Source organism: Rousettus aegyptiacus, unplaced genomic scaffold (assembly GCF_014176215.1).
Source record: "Rousettus aegyptiacus isolate mRouAeg1 unplaced genomic scaffold, mRouAeg1.p scaffold_m13_p_3, whole genome shotgun sequence".
Lineage (NCBI taxonomy): Eukaryota > Metazoa > Chordata > Mammalia > Chiroptera > Pteropodidae > Rousettus > Rousettus aegyptiacus.
In genome coordinates, this window is record NW_023416306.1 from 2,218,359 (window position 1) to 2,235,146 (window position 16,788).

The 16,788-nt window shown below is 70.8% G+C and overlaps 1 protein-coding gene across 2 annotated transcripts in view; it reads left to right on the forward strand.

Moving 5' to 3' along the window:
- RXRA (retinoid X receptor alpha) overlaps positions 1-16,788 on the forward strand; it is an 87,545-nt gene that overhangs the window by 51,034 nt on the left and 19,723 nt on the right. Inside the window, exons 2-3 of one of the 2 annotated variants that reach the window (XM_016128787.2) lie at positions 11,111-11,376; positions 16,520-16,670. In XM_016128787.2, the coding sequence (XP_015984273.1) occupies positions 11,111-11,376; positions 16,520-16,670 (417 nt within the window). Of the gene's footprint in view, positions 1-11,110; positions 11,377-16,015; positions 16,180-16,519; positions 16,671-16,788 lie in introns of those variants that run through there. The other variant, XM_016128788.2, reaches the window with a different exon arrangement.

The window sequence follows — 16,788 nt, forward strand, 5'->3', positions numbered from 1 at the left end:
GTCTCCGTGTGTGTGCGTGTGTGCGTGTATGCGCGCGCGGGGCAAGGGCTCGTCACGGGCATTTGGTGGCCGGGCCGGGCGTTCTAAGTGTCCTGCCAGCGTGCCGACCGCCTCCCCTGCCGGTGACTTGGGGGCGTTACTCTGGCCACGTGCAGGAGCCCCGTGCAGGGTCTTGGAGTTTCCCTCTGAGGGTGCGCACGTGGCTGCTGGGCGTCCGGCTTTCAGGCTCGGTCCGTTGTCCCCTGCCGCTCCGAGTGCGTCCCTCTCTGTTCCCTGGGAACCCGCCCAGGCAGCACATCAGCATTGCCTGGGAAGTCGAGGCGCGGGCTGTGAGCAGGGCCATCCCTGGGAGTCACGTGCGTTAGGTCCGTTAGCTCCTGGAGTTGGTGGCAGCTCTTTTGAGGACATTAGGTGTGCTCATTTGTCCAGACCCGGATCTGCGGTCCTCCTGGGTCTGGATAAGTGAGGATTGTTGTGCTCGGTTGGGTGACATTATGCTTTGCTGTCCTTTCTCTGACGACCCCAGGTGACAGACAGCTGAGTGCTCACGGGGCCAGTGCTCAGGGTTCCCTCGGTATCTGGCGGGCTCTGTGTTCTTTGGGGGGACTGAGTCTCCCTGTGTGGGGGGCTGCTGCTCTGGGGACTGTAGATGGGTTTTGAGAACTAGGGTGGGTCTGGAGCCTCAGAGACGAGTTCACGGGTCCCCATTCCTCCCTGTCAGACACCGGCACCGCGGGGGGCAGAGGGGAGCTGGCGTTGGGTGGGGGGAGCCAGCATTGGGGGTGCAGCCTGCGCTGGCGGCGGCGGGCCTGGCCAGGCCTCTGGGGTTGGCCTGAGGCTTGGGAGCTTGGGCGCAGTGTCGTGGGGAGCCATGGGAGGTTCTGGTGGCAGCCGAGTGGACAGGGACCGTCCCGCCAAGTGACCAGCGGAGAGGCGGCTATGGGGTCCTCGGGGCGGGGGCCGCAGGGCCCGACGCTGCCTTCCTCCCGCCCATCCTCTCGTCTGCAGGGTCAGCGGCTTGTTCCCTCTGCCTCCGCAGCTTCCCGAGACGTGCCAGCAGGGGCCGAGGGGGTTTTCCCCGCCGTGGCTGCTGGCCTCCTGGCTGTACCCCCCCACCCCAACCCCGCCGTGTGTCAGGAGCGAGGCCTCGGGCGGGAGGCTTGGGGATGTGGTTGGATGCCTCGTGAGGATGGCGGTGAAGCTTCTAAAGTGTGTGATTGCACAGCCCCCCCTGACCCCCTGAACCTCTGAGCCCCTGGCCCACATGTTTGCAGTGCAGAGTCGAACCCACTCAGCCGTGTCTGCCTTTGCTGGGGTCTAGAGGTGGAAACAGGGCAGAGGCTGGTGCGCGGCGGGTCCCCAAGGGGTGGCTGGGTGGGGCTGGGATCACAGCTTGGGCGTCAAGCCCGTCAGCACCGTGGGCCCTGGACTGAGCTGGCACGGCACAGACATGGCAGTGAGGGGTCGGAGGCCTGTCCTGAGCCGGCCCCAGAGGCGCCGGGGCGGGGGGCGGGGTCCTCCCCACAGCAGTGACAGGCGGCAGGGTTTTCAGCAGGGGTGGCGGGGTGACCTGCCGAGGTCGGGCTCTGAAGAGGTGGCTCTCCCGTAGAGCCGGGCAGGTGGGGCAGGGAGGCCCAGGCGAGCAGCCACGTCAGCCCCCACCCCTGCCGGCGGGAGGCCCCCGTGCCGTGCTGGCTGCGGGGAAGCCCCGCTCCGGCAGGCAGACACCCCGTTCTCGGTCTTTCTCACTGGCGAGGCCCTGTCTCCGGTCTGCAGAGGCCCACGTGATGGGCACCGGCCTGGTGCCGCCGTCTGAGTCAGCGCGTGTGGGTGGGCCTCCGCCAGGCGCCGTGGGGGCCAGGGCCCGTGCCCTCGGCGGCACGGGGCTCGGAAGGCCCTCTGGGAGCCCCTGGGAGCTGAGCAGAGGCTCTGCCCTCCAGGGAGGCCCGCTTGGCCCTGCCCCACCCACTGTGGCCGGGCGGCCACGCCCGGGATGCTCCCAGCAGCCCTGCACGCACCCTGCACATGGCCGTGCTGCGTGGACGGCAGAGGCCGCGGGGACGTGCCCCGGAGAAGCCAGCCCGTGCCGGGCCCAGGGGGGCTGCGCCCGGAGCAGCCCCTCTCCCTGGCTACTCCACAGTGCTCCGACCCGGCACCTGGCTTGGGGCCCCCAGCTCCCCGACACCGACAGTTGGCTGGGGTGCGGGTGAGCTTCGGCCCGAGTGCCTGCACGGTGTCCCAGGAGCCGACGGGGGGCGCACCGAGAGTTAGAGAGCAGCCGGGGTGGGGGGGCGGAGGCGCGGGATTCCACGACAGACGGCGGAGGGCGGCGGGCCTTCCAGCCGGCGAGAGCAGCGCAGCTCAGAATGAAACAAGAATCGTTGCTTTTCCTGTTGAAGAGAAACTGCCTCCGCCAGCCGCAGGCTCGGAGCCCCCGTGCCCTCCCGGCTGCTGTGGGGCAGGCGGGGTTTCACCAGGAATTCCCCCCTCTCTGCCCACCTTCCTCCGCCGTCTGGGCCGGCACCCGGGCGGCACTGGGGACAGTTCAGGGGGACTGCCTGGAGGAGGCTGCTGCGCCCAGGAGCCCCTGCCTGGCCTCGGAGAGGTGAGCGTGCCTTCGGCTCCCCTCACTCCCACCTGTCCCCGCGGCGGGCGTCACTGCCGGGCACCGGGGGTCTGTGTCTGGAGCCCGGTGCCCGGCCACCCTGGCTGGCCGTGGCGGGGGAGGGGGTGGGGAGGGCAGTGGGCGGGTCTTCGTGAGGATGAACCGTGTCGGGAGCATCAGGAGCAGAGTGCCACCCCGCTCCGGGCAGGGTGGCGCGCTCAGGCTGGAGCTGGCCACGCCCTGCCTGAGCCCCTTTCCCCGTCTGCAGGACGGGACGGGGGTCCTGAGGTGGACGTGAGCGCAGCGTGGCCGCGCGGAGGTGCTACTGCATGGACCGTGTCTCCCCTGTGGTCCTCGCAGCCCGTGGCAGTGGGGCCGGCCCCTGGGCGCAGGACGCCCCTCCGGGCAGAGGCCAGGGTGCTGACGGCGTCGCGCGCAGGCTGGTCTCGGCAGGCTCCCCGCTGCTCCCCGCTTCCCCTAGAGCGACCGTCCTTTGTGTCACCCCCTCTCCGTGCCTCCGGCTCCTCCCTGGGGGTCCCAGCAGGCATGGGGATTGACTGCTGCCCCCCACCCCACCCCAGCCCGTGTCATGACACGGGGCAGGAGGCGTGGCCCGGCCGGCCCACAGCTTGTCGGGGGAGGGCAGGGCCGTGGAGGGCCTGTGGCCGGGGGGTGGGAACCAGCTCTGGGGGCGCTCTGGGTCCCCTCGGCATCGTCCTGGGAGGCGCCCCGTGCCTGCCTTCACGCAGCGGCCCCCTGCCCGCCACTGGGGGCTCCCATCTGGAGCCGGCTGCTGTGCGGGGCCCGCGCTGGACCTCTGCCACCGTGCTCTCCGGACTTCCCGGTGCTGGCCGGGCCCGGGCACCCTCGCCTTGGTGCTGCAGATGAGGGGCTGGCCCGTCAGTGAGGCCACACAAATCCTCGTTGTCCCTCAGCTGTCTCCGGGATATGGGGATAGAGGTGCCTGTTGGTAAAATCAGGTAGCTTGGAGTTGCCCTAAAGGACTGGCTTCAGGAGTGGGGGCTCTGCGGTGGCCACGAGGCCTGTGCGGTTTCTGCCCCGTGGATAGAAGGGGAGACGGCGCCCAAAGTGGGGACTGGCCCTGGGCCAAGCGCCCCGGGATGGAGTCCCATGGCCACTGCCCAGTCACGGCCAGTTCTGACACCCCCTCCCCCACCCCCACGGCCTCTGCGGACAGGCCTGCCCGCTGGTCCTTGCCAGAAACTCTGCCTACGGTCACTGGCTTCTCCTGGAAACCCAGCCCTATGCCGAGATCTGGGAGGCCCGGGGTCATAGCGGAAAGGGCGGGGGGCAGGCCCTGGTCCCTGGTACCCCGAAGTGGTGAGTGGCCTGTGGGGTCTCTTCCCTGGAGCGCCCAGGCACACTCGGGGTGGCCTGGCGAGGAGGGGTGCGATGCAGCGGGGGGCCTGGGCGCCGGGAGCAGCAGGGCTCTGCCAGGTGTCCGGGCTCGGCCTCCCCGGTGTCCGGTGGGCACGCCCTGGCCTGCCCGTGCCCCGCCCCCCGCACGTTTCTCTCAGCTGCAGAGGGAGGCTGCGCCCCGGGGCATGGGTGTCCCCCGGGTTCAGTGTGCAGCTCCGCACCCGGTGCCCCCAGGCAGTGCCTGCCACGGACTCCTGTTGGAGGCCAGTGAGTGACCGCGGTGCCCACCGCGAGCACTGAGGTGCGTCTGGCTCGCTGTGGCTGGGGCTGGTTGAAGCCGCCTGTGGCTGCGGCCCCCGCGGGCCGTGGGCTTCTGGGACGTGGGCGCGGCGTGGCCTCCGCAGGCGCCCGGGCCCCGGGTCCCAGTGCAGTGGCACCGGCCCCCGTCCACTCTTTCCTGAACACCTTCGGGGCCTAGGTGCTGATGACCGCTCCTGGGGAGCCCCTCCTGGCTGCCCCCTCCTCCCGGCTCTGCTCCCCACTTCCCCCAGAGCGACTGGGCTCCGGCCGCACCTTGCTGCCACTGGGCCCAACCACAGCACCTCCAGGAGTGGGCAGGGCGAGGGTGGCCGCTCGCCTGGCCACCACTTCCTGTTCCTTCCGCTGCCCTCACCGGCCCCGGCCTGCTTGGTGTGGCGCGCAGAGCCTCGAAACACTGTCCCTGTGCCACCGCGGCAAAGCCCGATTAGCGTCACCAGCAGCCTCCCTGGGGGTCAGCCCTTCGTCCCTGCAGCGGGCAGGGCAGAGCGTGGCCGAGGTGGCGGCGATGACGGTGGTGCCGGCGAGCTTGCCGCCGAGTGCTCGCTGGATGCCGGTGCAGACATTGCCCCGCCCCGAGCTTTGTCACGGAGAGCGGTTTTCCTGGTCGGACCTTTGGGCCTCGGTGGGGCCGGTCTCCACACGGGGCGCTACAGGGCACGTGCCTCTGCGCTGGGGGGCCGGAGGTCGGTCAGGACCGAAGCGCTTTGGGTTGGTGTCTCCCGGCTGGGGCCCGGAGGCCGGGGAGTGCGAGCCCCCATTCCGTGCCCTGACGGCCCCGCAGGCTGCAGGGGGCCCTCGGGGAGGGCCTGAGTCGGAGCCCCTGCCTCCTGTCCGTTTTCCCTGGGGCATCAGCTGCTGGCTGGTCGTGCCCCACGCTGTCTGCCCTCCTGCGTCAGGGACCGGGGGCCTCGGGCCGCACCTCGGGCCCCTCGCGAAGTCCTGCCTGCCCCCTCACCATCCTCCTCCTGGGCCCCTGGGCATCCTCGCCTGTGTCGCGAGGGGCCAGGTAGGGCAGGGCTGACGGCTTGGGCGAGGCCAGCGGTGGTCTGCACGCAGCCTGTGGAAGGTGAAGCCCCTGCTGGGTACCCGGGGGCCGGAATCCGTGGAGAGACTTCTGTGGGGGGCTGTGGGAGGCTGGGGGGCCGGGACGAGATGCCTCCTCCTCTCTCCTCTCCCCTCCGGGCCTGGGTGGCTCTCGGCCACCCGGGGCTCTCCAGTGTGGAGCAGGGCCTGAGTTCTGGCTCCTGCCGGCTGGCAGATTTTGGTGGGCCTGGGTCCCCTCTGGCTAGTGGGGGTCTCTTCATAGGGGTTGCTGGGGCTGGCTGCCTGATGCGCTCCCATGGGCCCCTGTGCACGGGCCCCAGGCTGTTGGGGGGGGGTGGCTGGAGGCAGGCTGGGATTTCTCCTGAGCACCTAAGGGGGCCAAGCTGACCTGCGTCCTCTTAGCAGGGGCCGAGATTTGGGGATGGGGCCATTGGTTGGGCAGAGAGCAGGGTGACCCCAGAGGAGCTGATATTTCAGCCCGAGCCCTCTGAGTCGTAAACTGACACTCGGCAGAAGGCGGAGGGGCCGCCATGCCCCCAGGGTTGGAGGCGCCAGGCCCCTGAGTGGGCCCACCCTCTGCACGGGGCAGGAAGTGGGCACGCCGCACGTGCGGGGGGCCACCTCTCTGGGCCGGTGACTGTGGCCTCTGTTGCCAGCCCACCCTCTTACAGAGGGGACGCTGAGGGCAGAGGGTGGTAGGCCCTGGGGCCCCAGGTTTGGGCAGGAGCCTCATCTCCCCAGGGCCAGCACCTGCCGCATCGGGGTCCCAGGGCGAAGGCCCCTCACCCCAGGGGGCCTGGGAAGCTTCTGCCCCCCCCCCCCCGCAGCTTCCCCCCAACCCCGACGCGCTGTGGTCCCACCGCAGGCCGCCAGGCTGCCACTTCTCCCTGGGGCGGCAGGGGAAGCGGCCCTTCCGGAAGGTGGGGGCTGGAGGTGGGCGTCCCAGGAAGCTCCCCACTGCACGGTTTCGGTTCTGGGGGCGTCCCCAGGCAGGGCCTCTGAGAGGCAGGGGTTGGGGGAGTGGACGCCTGTGCCCATAGCCTGTCCCTATTGGTGCCGGCTCGCTCCGGGGTCTGCCTTTCTCCTCTGTGCCCCTCAGCCCTCCTGGACACCCCCTGCCCTCCCTCCAAGCCCCCGCCCCCCGGCCCAGCCCGGCCCGTGGCTCCCCCCACCCACGCCGCTCCTCTGTTGGGGCCCTGTCCGTCCCTGCCCTGGGCTTCCTGCTCAGGTGAGCCTCCTCCTTCCACAGGACACGTGGCCTGGGCCCTTGGCCTCGCCTGTGGTCTGCTCAGATCCTGCTCTCGTTAGCTCTGCGAATTCAGAAGGGCCCCGGGTAGCCCTGAGGTCCCCTTTCCAAGAACTGGGGGTTCCCTGCCTGCCTGGGAGGGGCTGAGACGGGCTGGCCTCGCCCTTGCCGCGTGGGTCTGGCGCTTCCTGCCACCTCCCCGCCTCCCCCGCCTGCCAGGCAGCCGCCGGAAAGGAGTTGGTGGGGGTTCCCCGGCTTCCCGCCGTGGGGGCCACAGGGTCCTGGCGGGCATTCTGCGGGGAGCCTGTAGAGCTGAAAACCTTTGGTCAGCGGGGCAGCCCCATCCCTCTCGAAGGGCGCTCGGGGGCCACCTGCTCAGCCATCCCGAGCGGTGGGCGTGGTTCCTGTGTTGGTGCAGCTCCCGCGGGGAGCTCGCCACTTCGGAGGCAGCGGGGGCCCGGGGAGACACCCCGAGCCATGCCAGCCCCCCGTCCCTGCTCCCCGGCTCCCATGTCTGGCCTCCAGAGATTTCATTTTTGAGTCAGTTTTACACCCTGAAATGCTGTTTTTTGCTGTGACAAGAGAGGGACCTGTCCACTCCTTCTATGCAGCCTGGACCTGGAGGCCCTGCGAGGTCGCCTCTCCCGTGTTGGGGCTGTCACGGTGTCCCCTCTGTGTGGGCCAGGCCTGGCCCTTTCTGGGGGTCCCGGTGCGTTCCCAGGCCCCGGCTTCTTCCCCAGAGCCTCACTGACTGCTGATGGTCTGGAAGTGGGCGTGGCAGGCGTGGGGGGCGTGGGGGGCATGGGGTGCGGCACGCCGTGCTGGGGCTCGGAGCCCGGCGAGGCCCAGGCCCTGAGGGGCGCAGGTTCGGCAGTCGGGTTTTGTTCCCCCTCAGAGGCCCCCCTGTACCCCCATGTGTAGGGAGGTCTGGGCGTCAGCGGGCTCCCCGGGCCGGGGCTCTGAGCCTGGCCAGCTCCACTGAGCCAAGGATCCCATAAAGCTGTGGGGACAGGGCCCCCCCAAGTCCGAAGTGTGACTTTTTAAGAATAACGCCTTCTCACAGCCCCTGCTTCTCCGAGTGGGGACAGATAAGTGGCCCGGAAGAGGTGGAGCCGGCAGCACGTGGGGGGTGGGGGGGCGGGGGGGGGGGGGGGGGGCTGGGGGGCCTCTCTCCCTGGCACGGGCCGCGCAGGCATTTCTCTTCCCTTCCTGGCCACAGTGTCTCTCCCCAGAAGACTCCAGAAAACACACCCAGCCCATTGTCACCCAGGCTCCGGGAAAGTGTCTGCTGGGGACGGTCTGTGTAAACAGGAAGTGCCCGTGTGGGGGCCTGGGGACAGTGGGGGGCCCGGCCCCCGGGCTCACAGCCTGCCCGTTTGGAGCCATTGTTGCACACTTGAGCCTAGGTGCAGAGGATGGGGGCACGCCTGAGGACCCGGGCACATTTGGGGGGCGGGCCGCACCCAGAGTTTCGCCCCCACCCCCGCGTCCTCCCGGAGCCCCGCCCTGTGCCGGCCTCGCTGCCCTGCTGTCCCCCTCTGTCTCGTCGGCTCTCCTCCCGGTTCTCAGCCCGTGGCGCCTCGGGGAGCTGGGGGAGCTGCAGGGTGCAGCCTAGCAGCGGGCAAGCAGGCCACCCCCCTCCCTCCCTCCGTCCCTCCGTCCCTCCCTCTTTCCTTCCTTCCTTTCTTCCTTCCTTCCTTCCGGTCAAGCTTTCTCCTGCCTCCCCGACTCCTTTCTGCCCATGAGCAGCGAACAAACAGCCCACACAGCTCAGGCCCGGCTCGCCCAGCGTGGACCTGCACGAACCCCGGTGGCTGTGTGACCTGGAAGTGCCCGCGTCCCCAGGCAGGGACACTCCTCATCAGGCGGCCGGCCAGCAGCAGAGGCCCCTCGGAGAGGCCCTGGGACCCCCTGGCAGGAGAGCAGCCCGGAGAAGCCCCCAGTCTCCTGCTCTAGTTCAGAGCCCCCCGATTCCACAGGGCAGAGCGGGGAGGCGGGGAAGCTGCAGGAGTCCAGGAGCGACTTCTCCCTTGGGGCCCATCTCAGTGGGGAGTGGGGAGGCTCCCCCAGGGGCAGCCGGGCCCTCGGGCTTTGGGGCGCACCCCTGGGGCTGGGCGCAGCGCCTTCCGGTGATGCTGCCGGTGCTGCCTTCGCCCCTCTTGCTGTGGGCCCCGCGGGAGGCGGCTGCAGACGGACGTGGCGAAGCCCGTCTTTCCTCTTCATCTCCTGCGCGCGCGCTCGCTCTCTCTCTCTCTCTCTCTCTCTCTCTCTCTCTCTCTCTCTCTCTCTGTCTCTCTCTCTCACACACACACACATACCGCCCCATTGGCAGGGCACCTTGGGACAGGGAAGGGCCGGGTGGCCCTGGTCAGCCCTGGCCTGGGCCCGCAGAGCTGGGGACAGGAGCTGGGGTCGCAGGCGGGGTGGAGCCGGCCCGGGGCTCCTCGTCTGGGGGTGGCTGAAAGCCCGGTCAGGTGGGCGCTCCGTGTCCCAGCGGTGCCTTGGGGGAGGCTACCGGTTGCCCGGCCTGGGGGCGGCTGTAGGTGGATGGAGGTGCCTTCCCTGAGCCTCGTCCTATCTGTCACAGGCGTGTGGACAGGGTCACAAGAATTCAGTGCGATCAAGGATGTGCAGGTGTCTTGCAGACCTGCGTGGGTGCTGTCTCCTGTCCTTGTCGGCCCCCGCGGGGACCCTCGGGGGGGGGCGCTCACCACATGTGTCCAGCTTGTTGAGTGACCGATAGGGCTGTGTGGACCTTACCCACAGGCGCTATGGCTGTCCGCGTCTGGAACTCCTCACGCGTCTGCGTGCGAGGCCACGAGGTGGGCCCTTCCTGGTTTGGTGACCAGCGAGGGTGTCCGGTGGATTGGGTGAGGCTCGTTGGTCGGTGGGGTCGGGCAGGGCGCCGTGGCGGGCCGGCCCCCAGGCCCTGGCTCGAACGCGGAATTCCAGGCCCGTCCGTCCTCAGAGGGGACGTGTGGGGGTCTGCGGGACGGAAACGGGTAAACGCTGCCAGCGGAGGAGTCTGGCCGGGTGGCAGAGCCTCGGGCTCCTGTGGGACCGCCAAGCCACCCCCGTGGCCCCCAGCGGCCCCCAGCGGCCCCAGGGACGAGTTCGGAAGGCCCTGGAAAGCACTCAGGCCTCGGCCAGAGCCGGGCCTGCTCCTGGGCCCCACGCTGGCGGTGGCGGTGTCCTGAGGCATGGTGGCACGTGTCCCCGGGGACGCAGTTTGCACAGGCCGCCAGTGACGAGAGGCTGGGGGACGAGGCGCACTCGCTCAGGGCCGCTTCCTGCTCCAGGCCGCGCGCTCAGAGGTTTTGGGGGACGGGGACGTCCTGGGGCCATTGAGGGTGCAGCCAGGTGTGTGCCCCAGCCTGAGTCGTGCGTGGATGGGGCCACTCCATTGTGCCTGGACCCCTGCACACTGCCCTGGACTTCCCAGAAGCAGGTGTGATCCCTGCAGGCCGGGCGGCGAGGCCGGAGAGACCCTTCGCCGTGGGCAGGCTGAGGCCCGGAGGGGCGGGGCTTGCCCAGGGCGTCGCTGGGCTCCAGCTGCCTTGTCCGGCCCCGCTCAGCCCGGTGGGCAGTGGGTTTAGCACCTGTGAGTCTCCGGCTGGAGTGCCGCTGCCCGCTGAGCCCTCCGGGCTGGGAGCCTGGTGGGCACTTGTCGGGGCTTTGATGGAAGGCTGGGGTGTGGGAGGTCCCAGCCTCCGCCCACGGCCTCTGCCGCTGCCCAGCCCCACGCCTGGCGCACAGCCGGGCTCCTCCTCCGGGCCCAGGCACGCAGGAAGTGTGCGCCTTCCTGGGGCCCCCGAGGCAGAGGGGCTTGGGGACCTGGTGTCTCGGCCTCTGCTGCAGGTCCCCGAGCGGCCCCAGGCAGTGTGGCCTCCCAGTGCCAGTCACACTCGGCCAGGCAGCCGTAAGGACCCGGGGCCTCGGTTCGCCGGTGGCAGTGTGGGCTGGCGGGGGTGCCCCGCCTAGCTTGTCACCCCAGGCGTCGGCCTGCACTGGGACGTGGACTCGATTCTGCCAGCGGGTGCCCTGGAAACCTGAGCCTTCGTCTCCTCCTGGCTTTTCCCAGACCTTCACTCTGACCCCCGAGTGCACGGCGGGGGGCGGGCCTCGCCTGCCTGCTGCGCATTCTGGGTGCACGGGCACGGGGCGTCGAGGGTTTGAGGGTTCGAGCGGCAGCCGTCCCGTCTCCTTGCCCAGACAGGCACCTCGGGGTGCCCTGCTGGCAGCTGTCACCTGCTCTTCCTGCCCCTGCAGTCCGAGCCGCCAAACCGGGGCCCGGTAGGGTTAGCGCCTCGGATGGAAGCTGCAGGCACCCTGGCCTGGCCTGGCCTGGCGTGTGTCCTCGTGACTTCTCGTCCGTGGGCCACGAGGATGGGGGTGCCCGCGGCCTTGCCCGGGGCCGGTGCTCCCCATTCCACCGCCTGGGGGGCCTCCGCGGACCAGGGGTGGCGGGCTGCCCGCGCGGGTCCCTGACCGCCCTCTCGGGGCTTCTCTTGCAGACTTCTCCACCCAGGTGAGCTCCTCGTCCCTCGGCTCCCCCACGGGACGCAGCTCCATGGCCGCACCCTCGCTGCACCCCTCGCTGGGGCCCGGCCTCGGCGCCTCGCTGGGCTCCCCGGGACAGCTGCACTCACCCATCAGCACGCTGAGCTCCCCTGTCAACGGCATGGGCCCGCCCTTCTCGGTCATCAGCTCCCCCATGGGCCCCCACTCCATATCCGTGCCCACCACGCCCACCCTGGGCTTCGGCACCAGCAGCCCCCAGGTAAGTGCGGGCCCGGGCCGGGGGTGGGCCTGGGTCTCACTCAGGGTGTCCGCCTCGCTGGGGCACGTGCTGGGAGGCAGGTGCCGCCATGCACTGCTGGGAAGTAGCGCCTCCGAGGCGGCCGTGGCCTGGGTTTGAGCCCGTGACCTTCAGCGGTCACCAGCCAGGCGTCCTCCAGCTGCTCCTCTGCTCGGTGTGGCCCCTCCTGTGGGCGGGGGGGGGGTCCCTGCTTCCATGACTCGGGGCTCTGCAGGGTGAGGGCTGCACATCCCCCAGGCTCATCTTTGTCCTCTCGGCTGCACCCTCGTCCCCTGGCTTGTCCCTTCTCAGGCCTGGGCCCGTCGCCGCCTGGTCTGCGCTCGTACCTGTGCCAGGTGGTACGGGGAGCGCACACGGAGGGGAGCCGTGTCCTGGCTCGGTGCAGACGCATCCCTCCTGGTCCCACGGCGGCCCCTGCCCCCTGCCAGGCTCGGTGTCTCCTGGGAGTGTGTTCACTCAGGCCTTCTGTGGAGCAGCCTGGCTTTGGGGTTGTGTGCGGCTGGTGTTTCGAAGGGCCTGGCTAAGTCCAGTTCTTGCTCCAGGGACCCTGGAGGCCTGGTGCACCCTCCCCTGGGTACCTTGTGTCCAAACCCCTGAAGAGTTGTCCCGAGTTTCTCAAACCCCTGGGCTGTGAGGGGCCACAGCGCCCAGCGCCCTGCGGTTCCTGGCGGGTTGCTCACTAGATGGCCAGGGGACCTGCCTGTACCCCGGCGGGCACTCCCTCTGGGGCTCCAGCCGTCCGTCCTGACATGGGCGGCCTCCCTTCCTGCTCTGTGTCCACGTGCAAGTTCAGCTTACGACCCTGGCAGGTGACGGCCTGTGGCGGAGCTTTGGTGCGCCATCTCCACGGGACCTCGGCACTCGAGGCACGGCCCCCCCGCCCGGAGCCACACAGCCGATCGGGTCAGCCGAGTGTCCTGTGGGGCTGCCGCCCGTGGAGCCACAGTACTTCCGCAGCAGACCCCCACCCCCCGGCCCAGGAGGACTCGGGCCCCATCGAGGCCTGGAGCCAGCCCACTGCCCGTCTGGCTGGTCCTGTCTAGTGTGGGCCTTGGTGGAAAGTCTTGGTGACTCTTCCAGGGTGACCTTGTCAGCCCTTTGGCACCTGGGAGATAGGTGCAGAGGGCTCGGGCATCAGCACAGGGCTGCCTGTGCCCCCCTCAGGGCCCCGGGCCTCCCGGACGCAGGCAGAAAGCCCGTGGTACGGCACCAGGGAGGCTTGGCCGTGCTATCTTTAGCGTTGCTGCCCCAGCCCCATTCGTGACGCAGACAGTGCAGGGGCCGACGAGGACCAGGTGCCTGGACCCAGGTGGGCGCCTGCTGGCTTTCAGGGCCCCGTGAGGCTCCCCGCTGGCCGCAGGCCTGCCGCCTGCCCTGGACCCCCCATGGGCTCGTGCACAGTGGCGCCTGGGCATGGGAGCCTGCAGCAGGGCCGTGCCTTCGGGTGCCCGCCTGAGGGTGGTAGGGATGCCCCCGATCTCGGGGCACCTGGTACCCCAACACCGTTAGCGCGTCAGGGGGGCTGGGTTTGGGGCCACGTCTGTCCTGTTCTCTGTCGTTCTCTGCACAGAGCTGGGTTCCTGACGTAGCCGGTCCTTGCTGAACCCAGGCTGCTTGTGCGTGGGGGGCCCCGGGCCCCTTCAGGGTGACGAGGGGGGCAGGGCTGGAGTCAGGCCTGGGAGGGGGCGGGGAGCACACCCCCTGTGCCCCAGGCGGTCGCAGTGGGCCGCTGGTCAGCCGCGCGTCTGTCTGCCGGAGGTGGCGCTGTACTTGGCTTTGCCTGGTCTCCTGGCCCCTGCCTCACCCCGCCCCCCACGGCTCCTTCCCTGGGAGCCGAGGTCAGCTTCCAGCTTGCGCAGTTTGTCCTGGAAGCCTGGGGTTCCCCGTGTTCCTAGGAGTGTGGGTGGAGTCCAGGGGGGTGCGTGCCCCCATCCTCTGCTCCAAAACCACGAGCGCGGTCGTAGCTGCCCGAGCCGGCGAGGTTCTGACTTCTGCTGTGGGGGGCGGGGGGCAGGGGTCAGGCACTCTGCCGAGCGCTGCCTGCTCGAGTCCGCCCCAGGGAGGGCCGGCCGCGTCCCCGAGTCCACCTTATGCGACCCCGCCCTGCAGGGTGATGGGTGCGTGGGCGTCTGGGCCGAGCCAGGCCAGAGCGCAGGCCCCGGGGCCCAGCCTGCCCCGAGTCCCCCCTGGTCTGGAGCTCCATCCCGCAGGGCCCGGGGGCGTTCCCCCCACAGCGCCCGACGCGTGTGGGCACCTCGGTGTCTGGGCCTGCCCGGGCCCAGCGGGGTGGCCGGCCTTGCGTGCTCCTGGCCGTGGGCACCGTGGCCGTGAGGCGTCCTCGAGTGGACAGCCACATGAGGCCAGGTGCACCTCGCAGGCTTTGCCCCCGCCTTGCTGGGCAGGTGGAGGCCGGCGAGGCCAGGGGCCAGCGCTTGGTGCACGGCGGCTTGGGGCCTCCCACCCCAGGTGTGGTGTGGGAGCGGGCCCGCCCCGTGCGGGCCTGTGGTGGGGGGCCTTCCCGGGGCTCGGGGAGGAAGGGCGTGGCGGGCCCGGGGAGCGGGGCAGCAGGAGCCGGCGGAAGACCTGGGCAGGGCGTTGGCCAGGCGGGAGTTTATTCTAGTAAGCCCCACGGGCCGGTGGGAACCGAAATGAGCACCAAGGAGCCGAAAGGGGAAACGGGCCGGGGCCCCCACCCTGGCCGCACCGAGGTGTCCTCGGGCTCTGGGGGGTGCTGCTGGTGCCGGGTCTCCTAGGAGATGGGATGGCGTGCGGGAGAGCAGCGTCTCCCGTGGGCGGGGGCTGTGGAGCCCACTGGGCGGGGACGAGGCCGCAGGGGCTGCTCCTGCCCTGCTCCGGCGGCGTGAGCCCGGCCCCAGGCCCGGCAGCTTGCAGCTGGGCAGGGGGCGGAGTGACCCGCTGGCCCCGGGCAGCCTTGCCCTTGTGGCTCCGCGGGGACCGTCCGCCAGTTGAGGAGAAACGGAGCGAGGGGCCCGGGGCCTGCAGGGGGCGTGGGCTGCAGCCCCGGCTCCATCTGCCTCCCTCACGGCAGGGACCCCTGCAGCCCCCAGCCCCGGCTCGCTGCGGCTGTGCCCAGCGGAAGCCGGAGCCCGGAGGGCAGGGTGCGTGGCGCTGGCCGCGACGAGCCTCTCTGTGGGTCCTGCCCGCCGCTGCCTCCCTGCCTCCTCGGCGCCGCGGCCCTGGGGGGCTAGAGACAGGGCAGGTGGCCCCTGCCTCCCAGCGTCGTCCGGGCCACCACGGAAGAGGAAGCGAGTGTGTTCCTGTCCTCAGCCGCCCTCATGCCCGCAGGCAAGTCTGCGGCCAGGGACAGGCCTCCTCTCGCGGGTCCTCAGTGGCTCCCGACAGCTGGGCCCCTCGGACCTGCCCTCGCGCCCGCTGCGCCAGTTCTTTGGCTTCTGCGCCTGCACGTGTGCGGGCGGGCGGCCCCTCTGCCCGGGATGCCTGCTGCCGGTGTCGCAGGCCTGGCCGGCGGCGTCTGCCCCCGGGGCCCCCGTGCACATGGCGCCGACGGCCGTCAGCGCTGCCCGCGGGTCCCGGGCCAGGCGCGTGTGGCCTCGGTCCTGCCCACGAGGGACCACAGGCTCCGCGGGAGGGCCGGCTTCCCCGGGGGACAGCGGGCAGGCGGGAGGCGAAAGCGAGGAGCAGCTTGCACCCCCCGCTTGTCCTCCCCCGCTCCGCAGGGCGCGAGGACGGGGCCGCCGCGGGGCTCCGGGCCAGCCCGTCCTCTCGGGGCCGCGGGTCCCCGTCTGCAGCATGCGGGGTCTCCGGGGGCGTCACCCCCTGCTGAGTCAGAGGCCGGAGCTCACACCTTCCCCTGCCACTTAGCAGCTGTGTGCCCTCGGCCGGCCCCCGGCCCCCAGAGCCTGCGCTTCTGCACCCCTGGGCCCTGCGGGGGTTCCCACAGCTGGAGGCTGGCGTGCGTGCACAGTCCGCACGCAGCAGCCCCGAGCACACAGTCAGCCCCTTCTCGGTTTCCTCTCTCGTCCGGGGCAGGTGGAGCTGGCCTCCCCGCCTCCCCATGGCTCCCGGAGTCCCCAGGTGGTTGACCGTGCTCACCCCCCAGCCCAGCTGGGCAGAGGAGGGGCCTAGAGCTGCCAGGACCAGGAGGCTGATTTGGGGTGGTTTCTGCTGTGTGTGCTTGGAGCACCGAGCTCTTCCTGTCCCGTGGGAAAGGGGGGGTGGGAGCCGGGGGGCCGTGGGGAAGGAGGGGCTGAGCTTCCTGTGTGCAGGAGGGGCCCAGGGCTACCAGGGGGCAGCGAGGCGGCTGCTGCCCCTGCCCCAGAGACATCTGTGTGACCCAGTTTCCGCCTTTGTCAGGGGTTTGCAGAAGTGGGGTGCCGGGGGGCTGCCCAGCCAGGGCCCTGGCGCCTGGGGAGACGGGCTGGCGCGGGGGGCGCAGCGGGAGAGCTGGGCGGACGCAGCGGAACCAAAACCGCTGTGTCATCGTAGCCGCGGCAGCTGTTGCCGGGGCGACGGGTGCGTTTCCCACGCCCCTCTGGGGCTGCGACAGGCTGCCTGCCGCGGGCTGGGCCCGTGTGGGGGGAGTGGGGGGAGGATGGCGCTCCAGGGGCGTCTCCATCCTCTGCCCTTGGGTCACGGGATCAGAGACCCCACCCTGCCCCTGAGGCCCGGGCCGGCACACCTCTGGGGTGGGCCCAGCTCTCTGCTGGCCTTGCTGAGACCAGGCCCAAGTGCCCCTCTGTGGGTTGGGGATCCCCAAAGCACCTGCTTCGCTGGAGGGTTAAGGTGCTCACACTTCACTGTCAGGGGGACGCCCAGTAATGGGAGAGGCTGCTCACCTCGGCGGGCAGGGGCAGGGGAGCCACCAGGGGACCTACCTTGAGGCCCGGGGTGGGTCACGGGAGCGTCCGGCAGCCAGGCTGAGCCAGCGGGGGCCAGGCACCCCGGCGGAGCTCAAGGGCCTCAGTCCCGCTGCCCCCAGCTGTGGGGCCCGGAGTGGGCAGGGCCCTTCTGAGCCTCAGGTCCTCTTTCTGTAAAGTGGGGGTGCGGCAGTGTCCTCCTCACTGCAGGGCTGCTGGGGGGTGCTGGCCCCTGCCAGGGCTGAGCTCGGTGTCCCCCTCCTCAGCTCAGCTCGCCCATGAACCCCGTCAACAGCAGCGAGGACATCAAGCCCCCCCTGGGCCTCAATGGCGTCCTCAAAGTCCCCGCCCACCCCTCAGGGAACATGGCGTCCTTCACCAAGCACATCTGCGCCATCTGCGGGGACCGCTCCTCAGGTAGGCCGGTGGCCGCAGGGCCCCGTGGGGCGGGGGGGCGGGGGCAGGAGCCTGGCCAGCCCACGAGGGGGAGCGCGGGCACTTCCACAGGGTCCCGTCTCGTCTTCAGGCCAGGGGT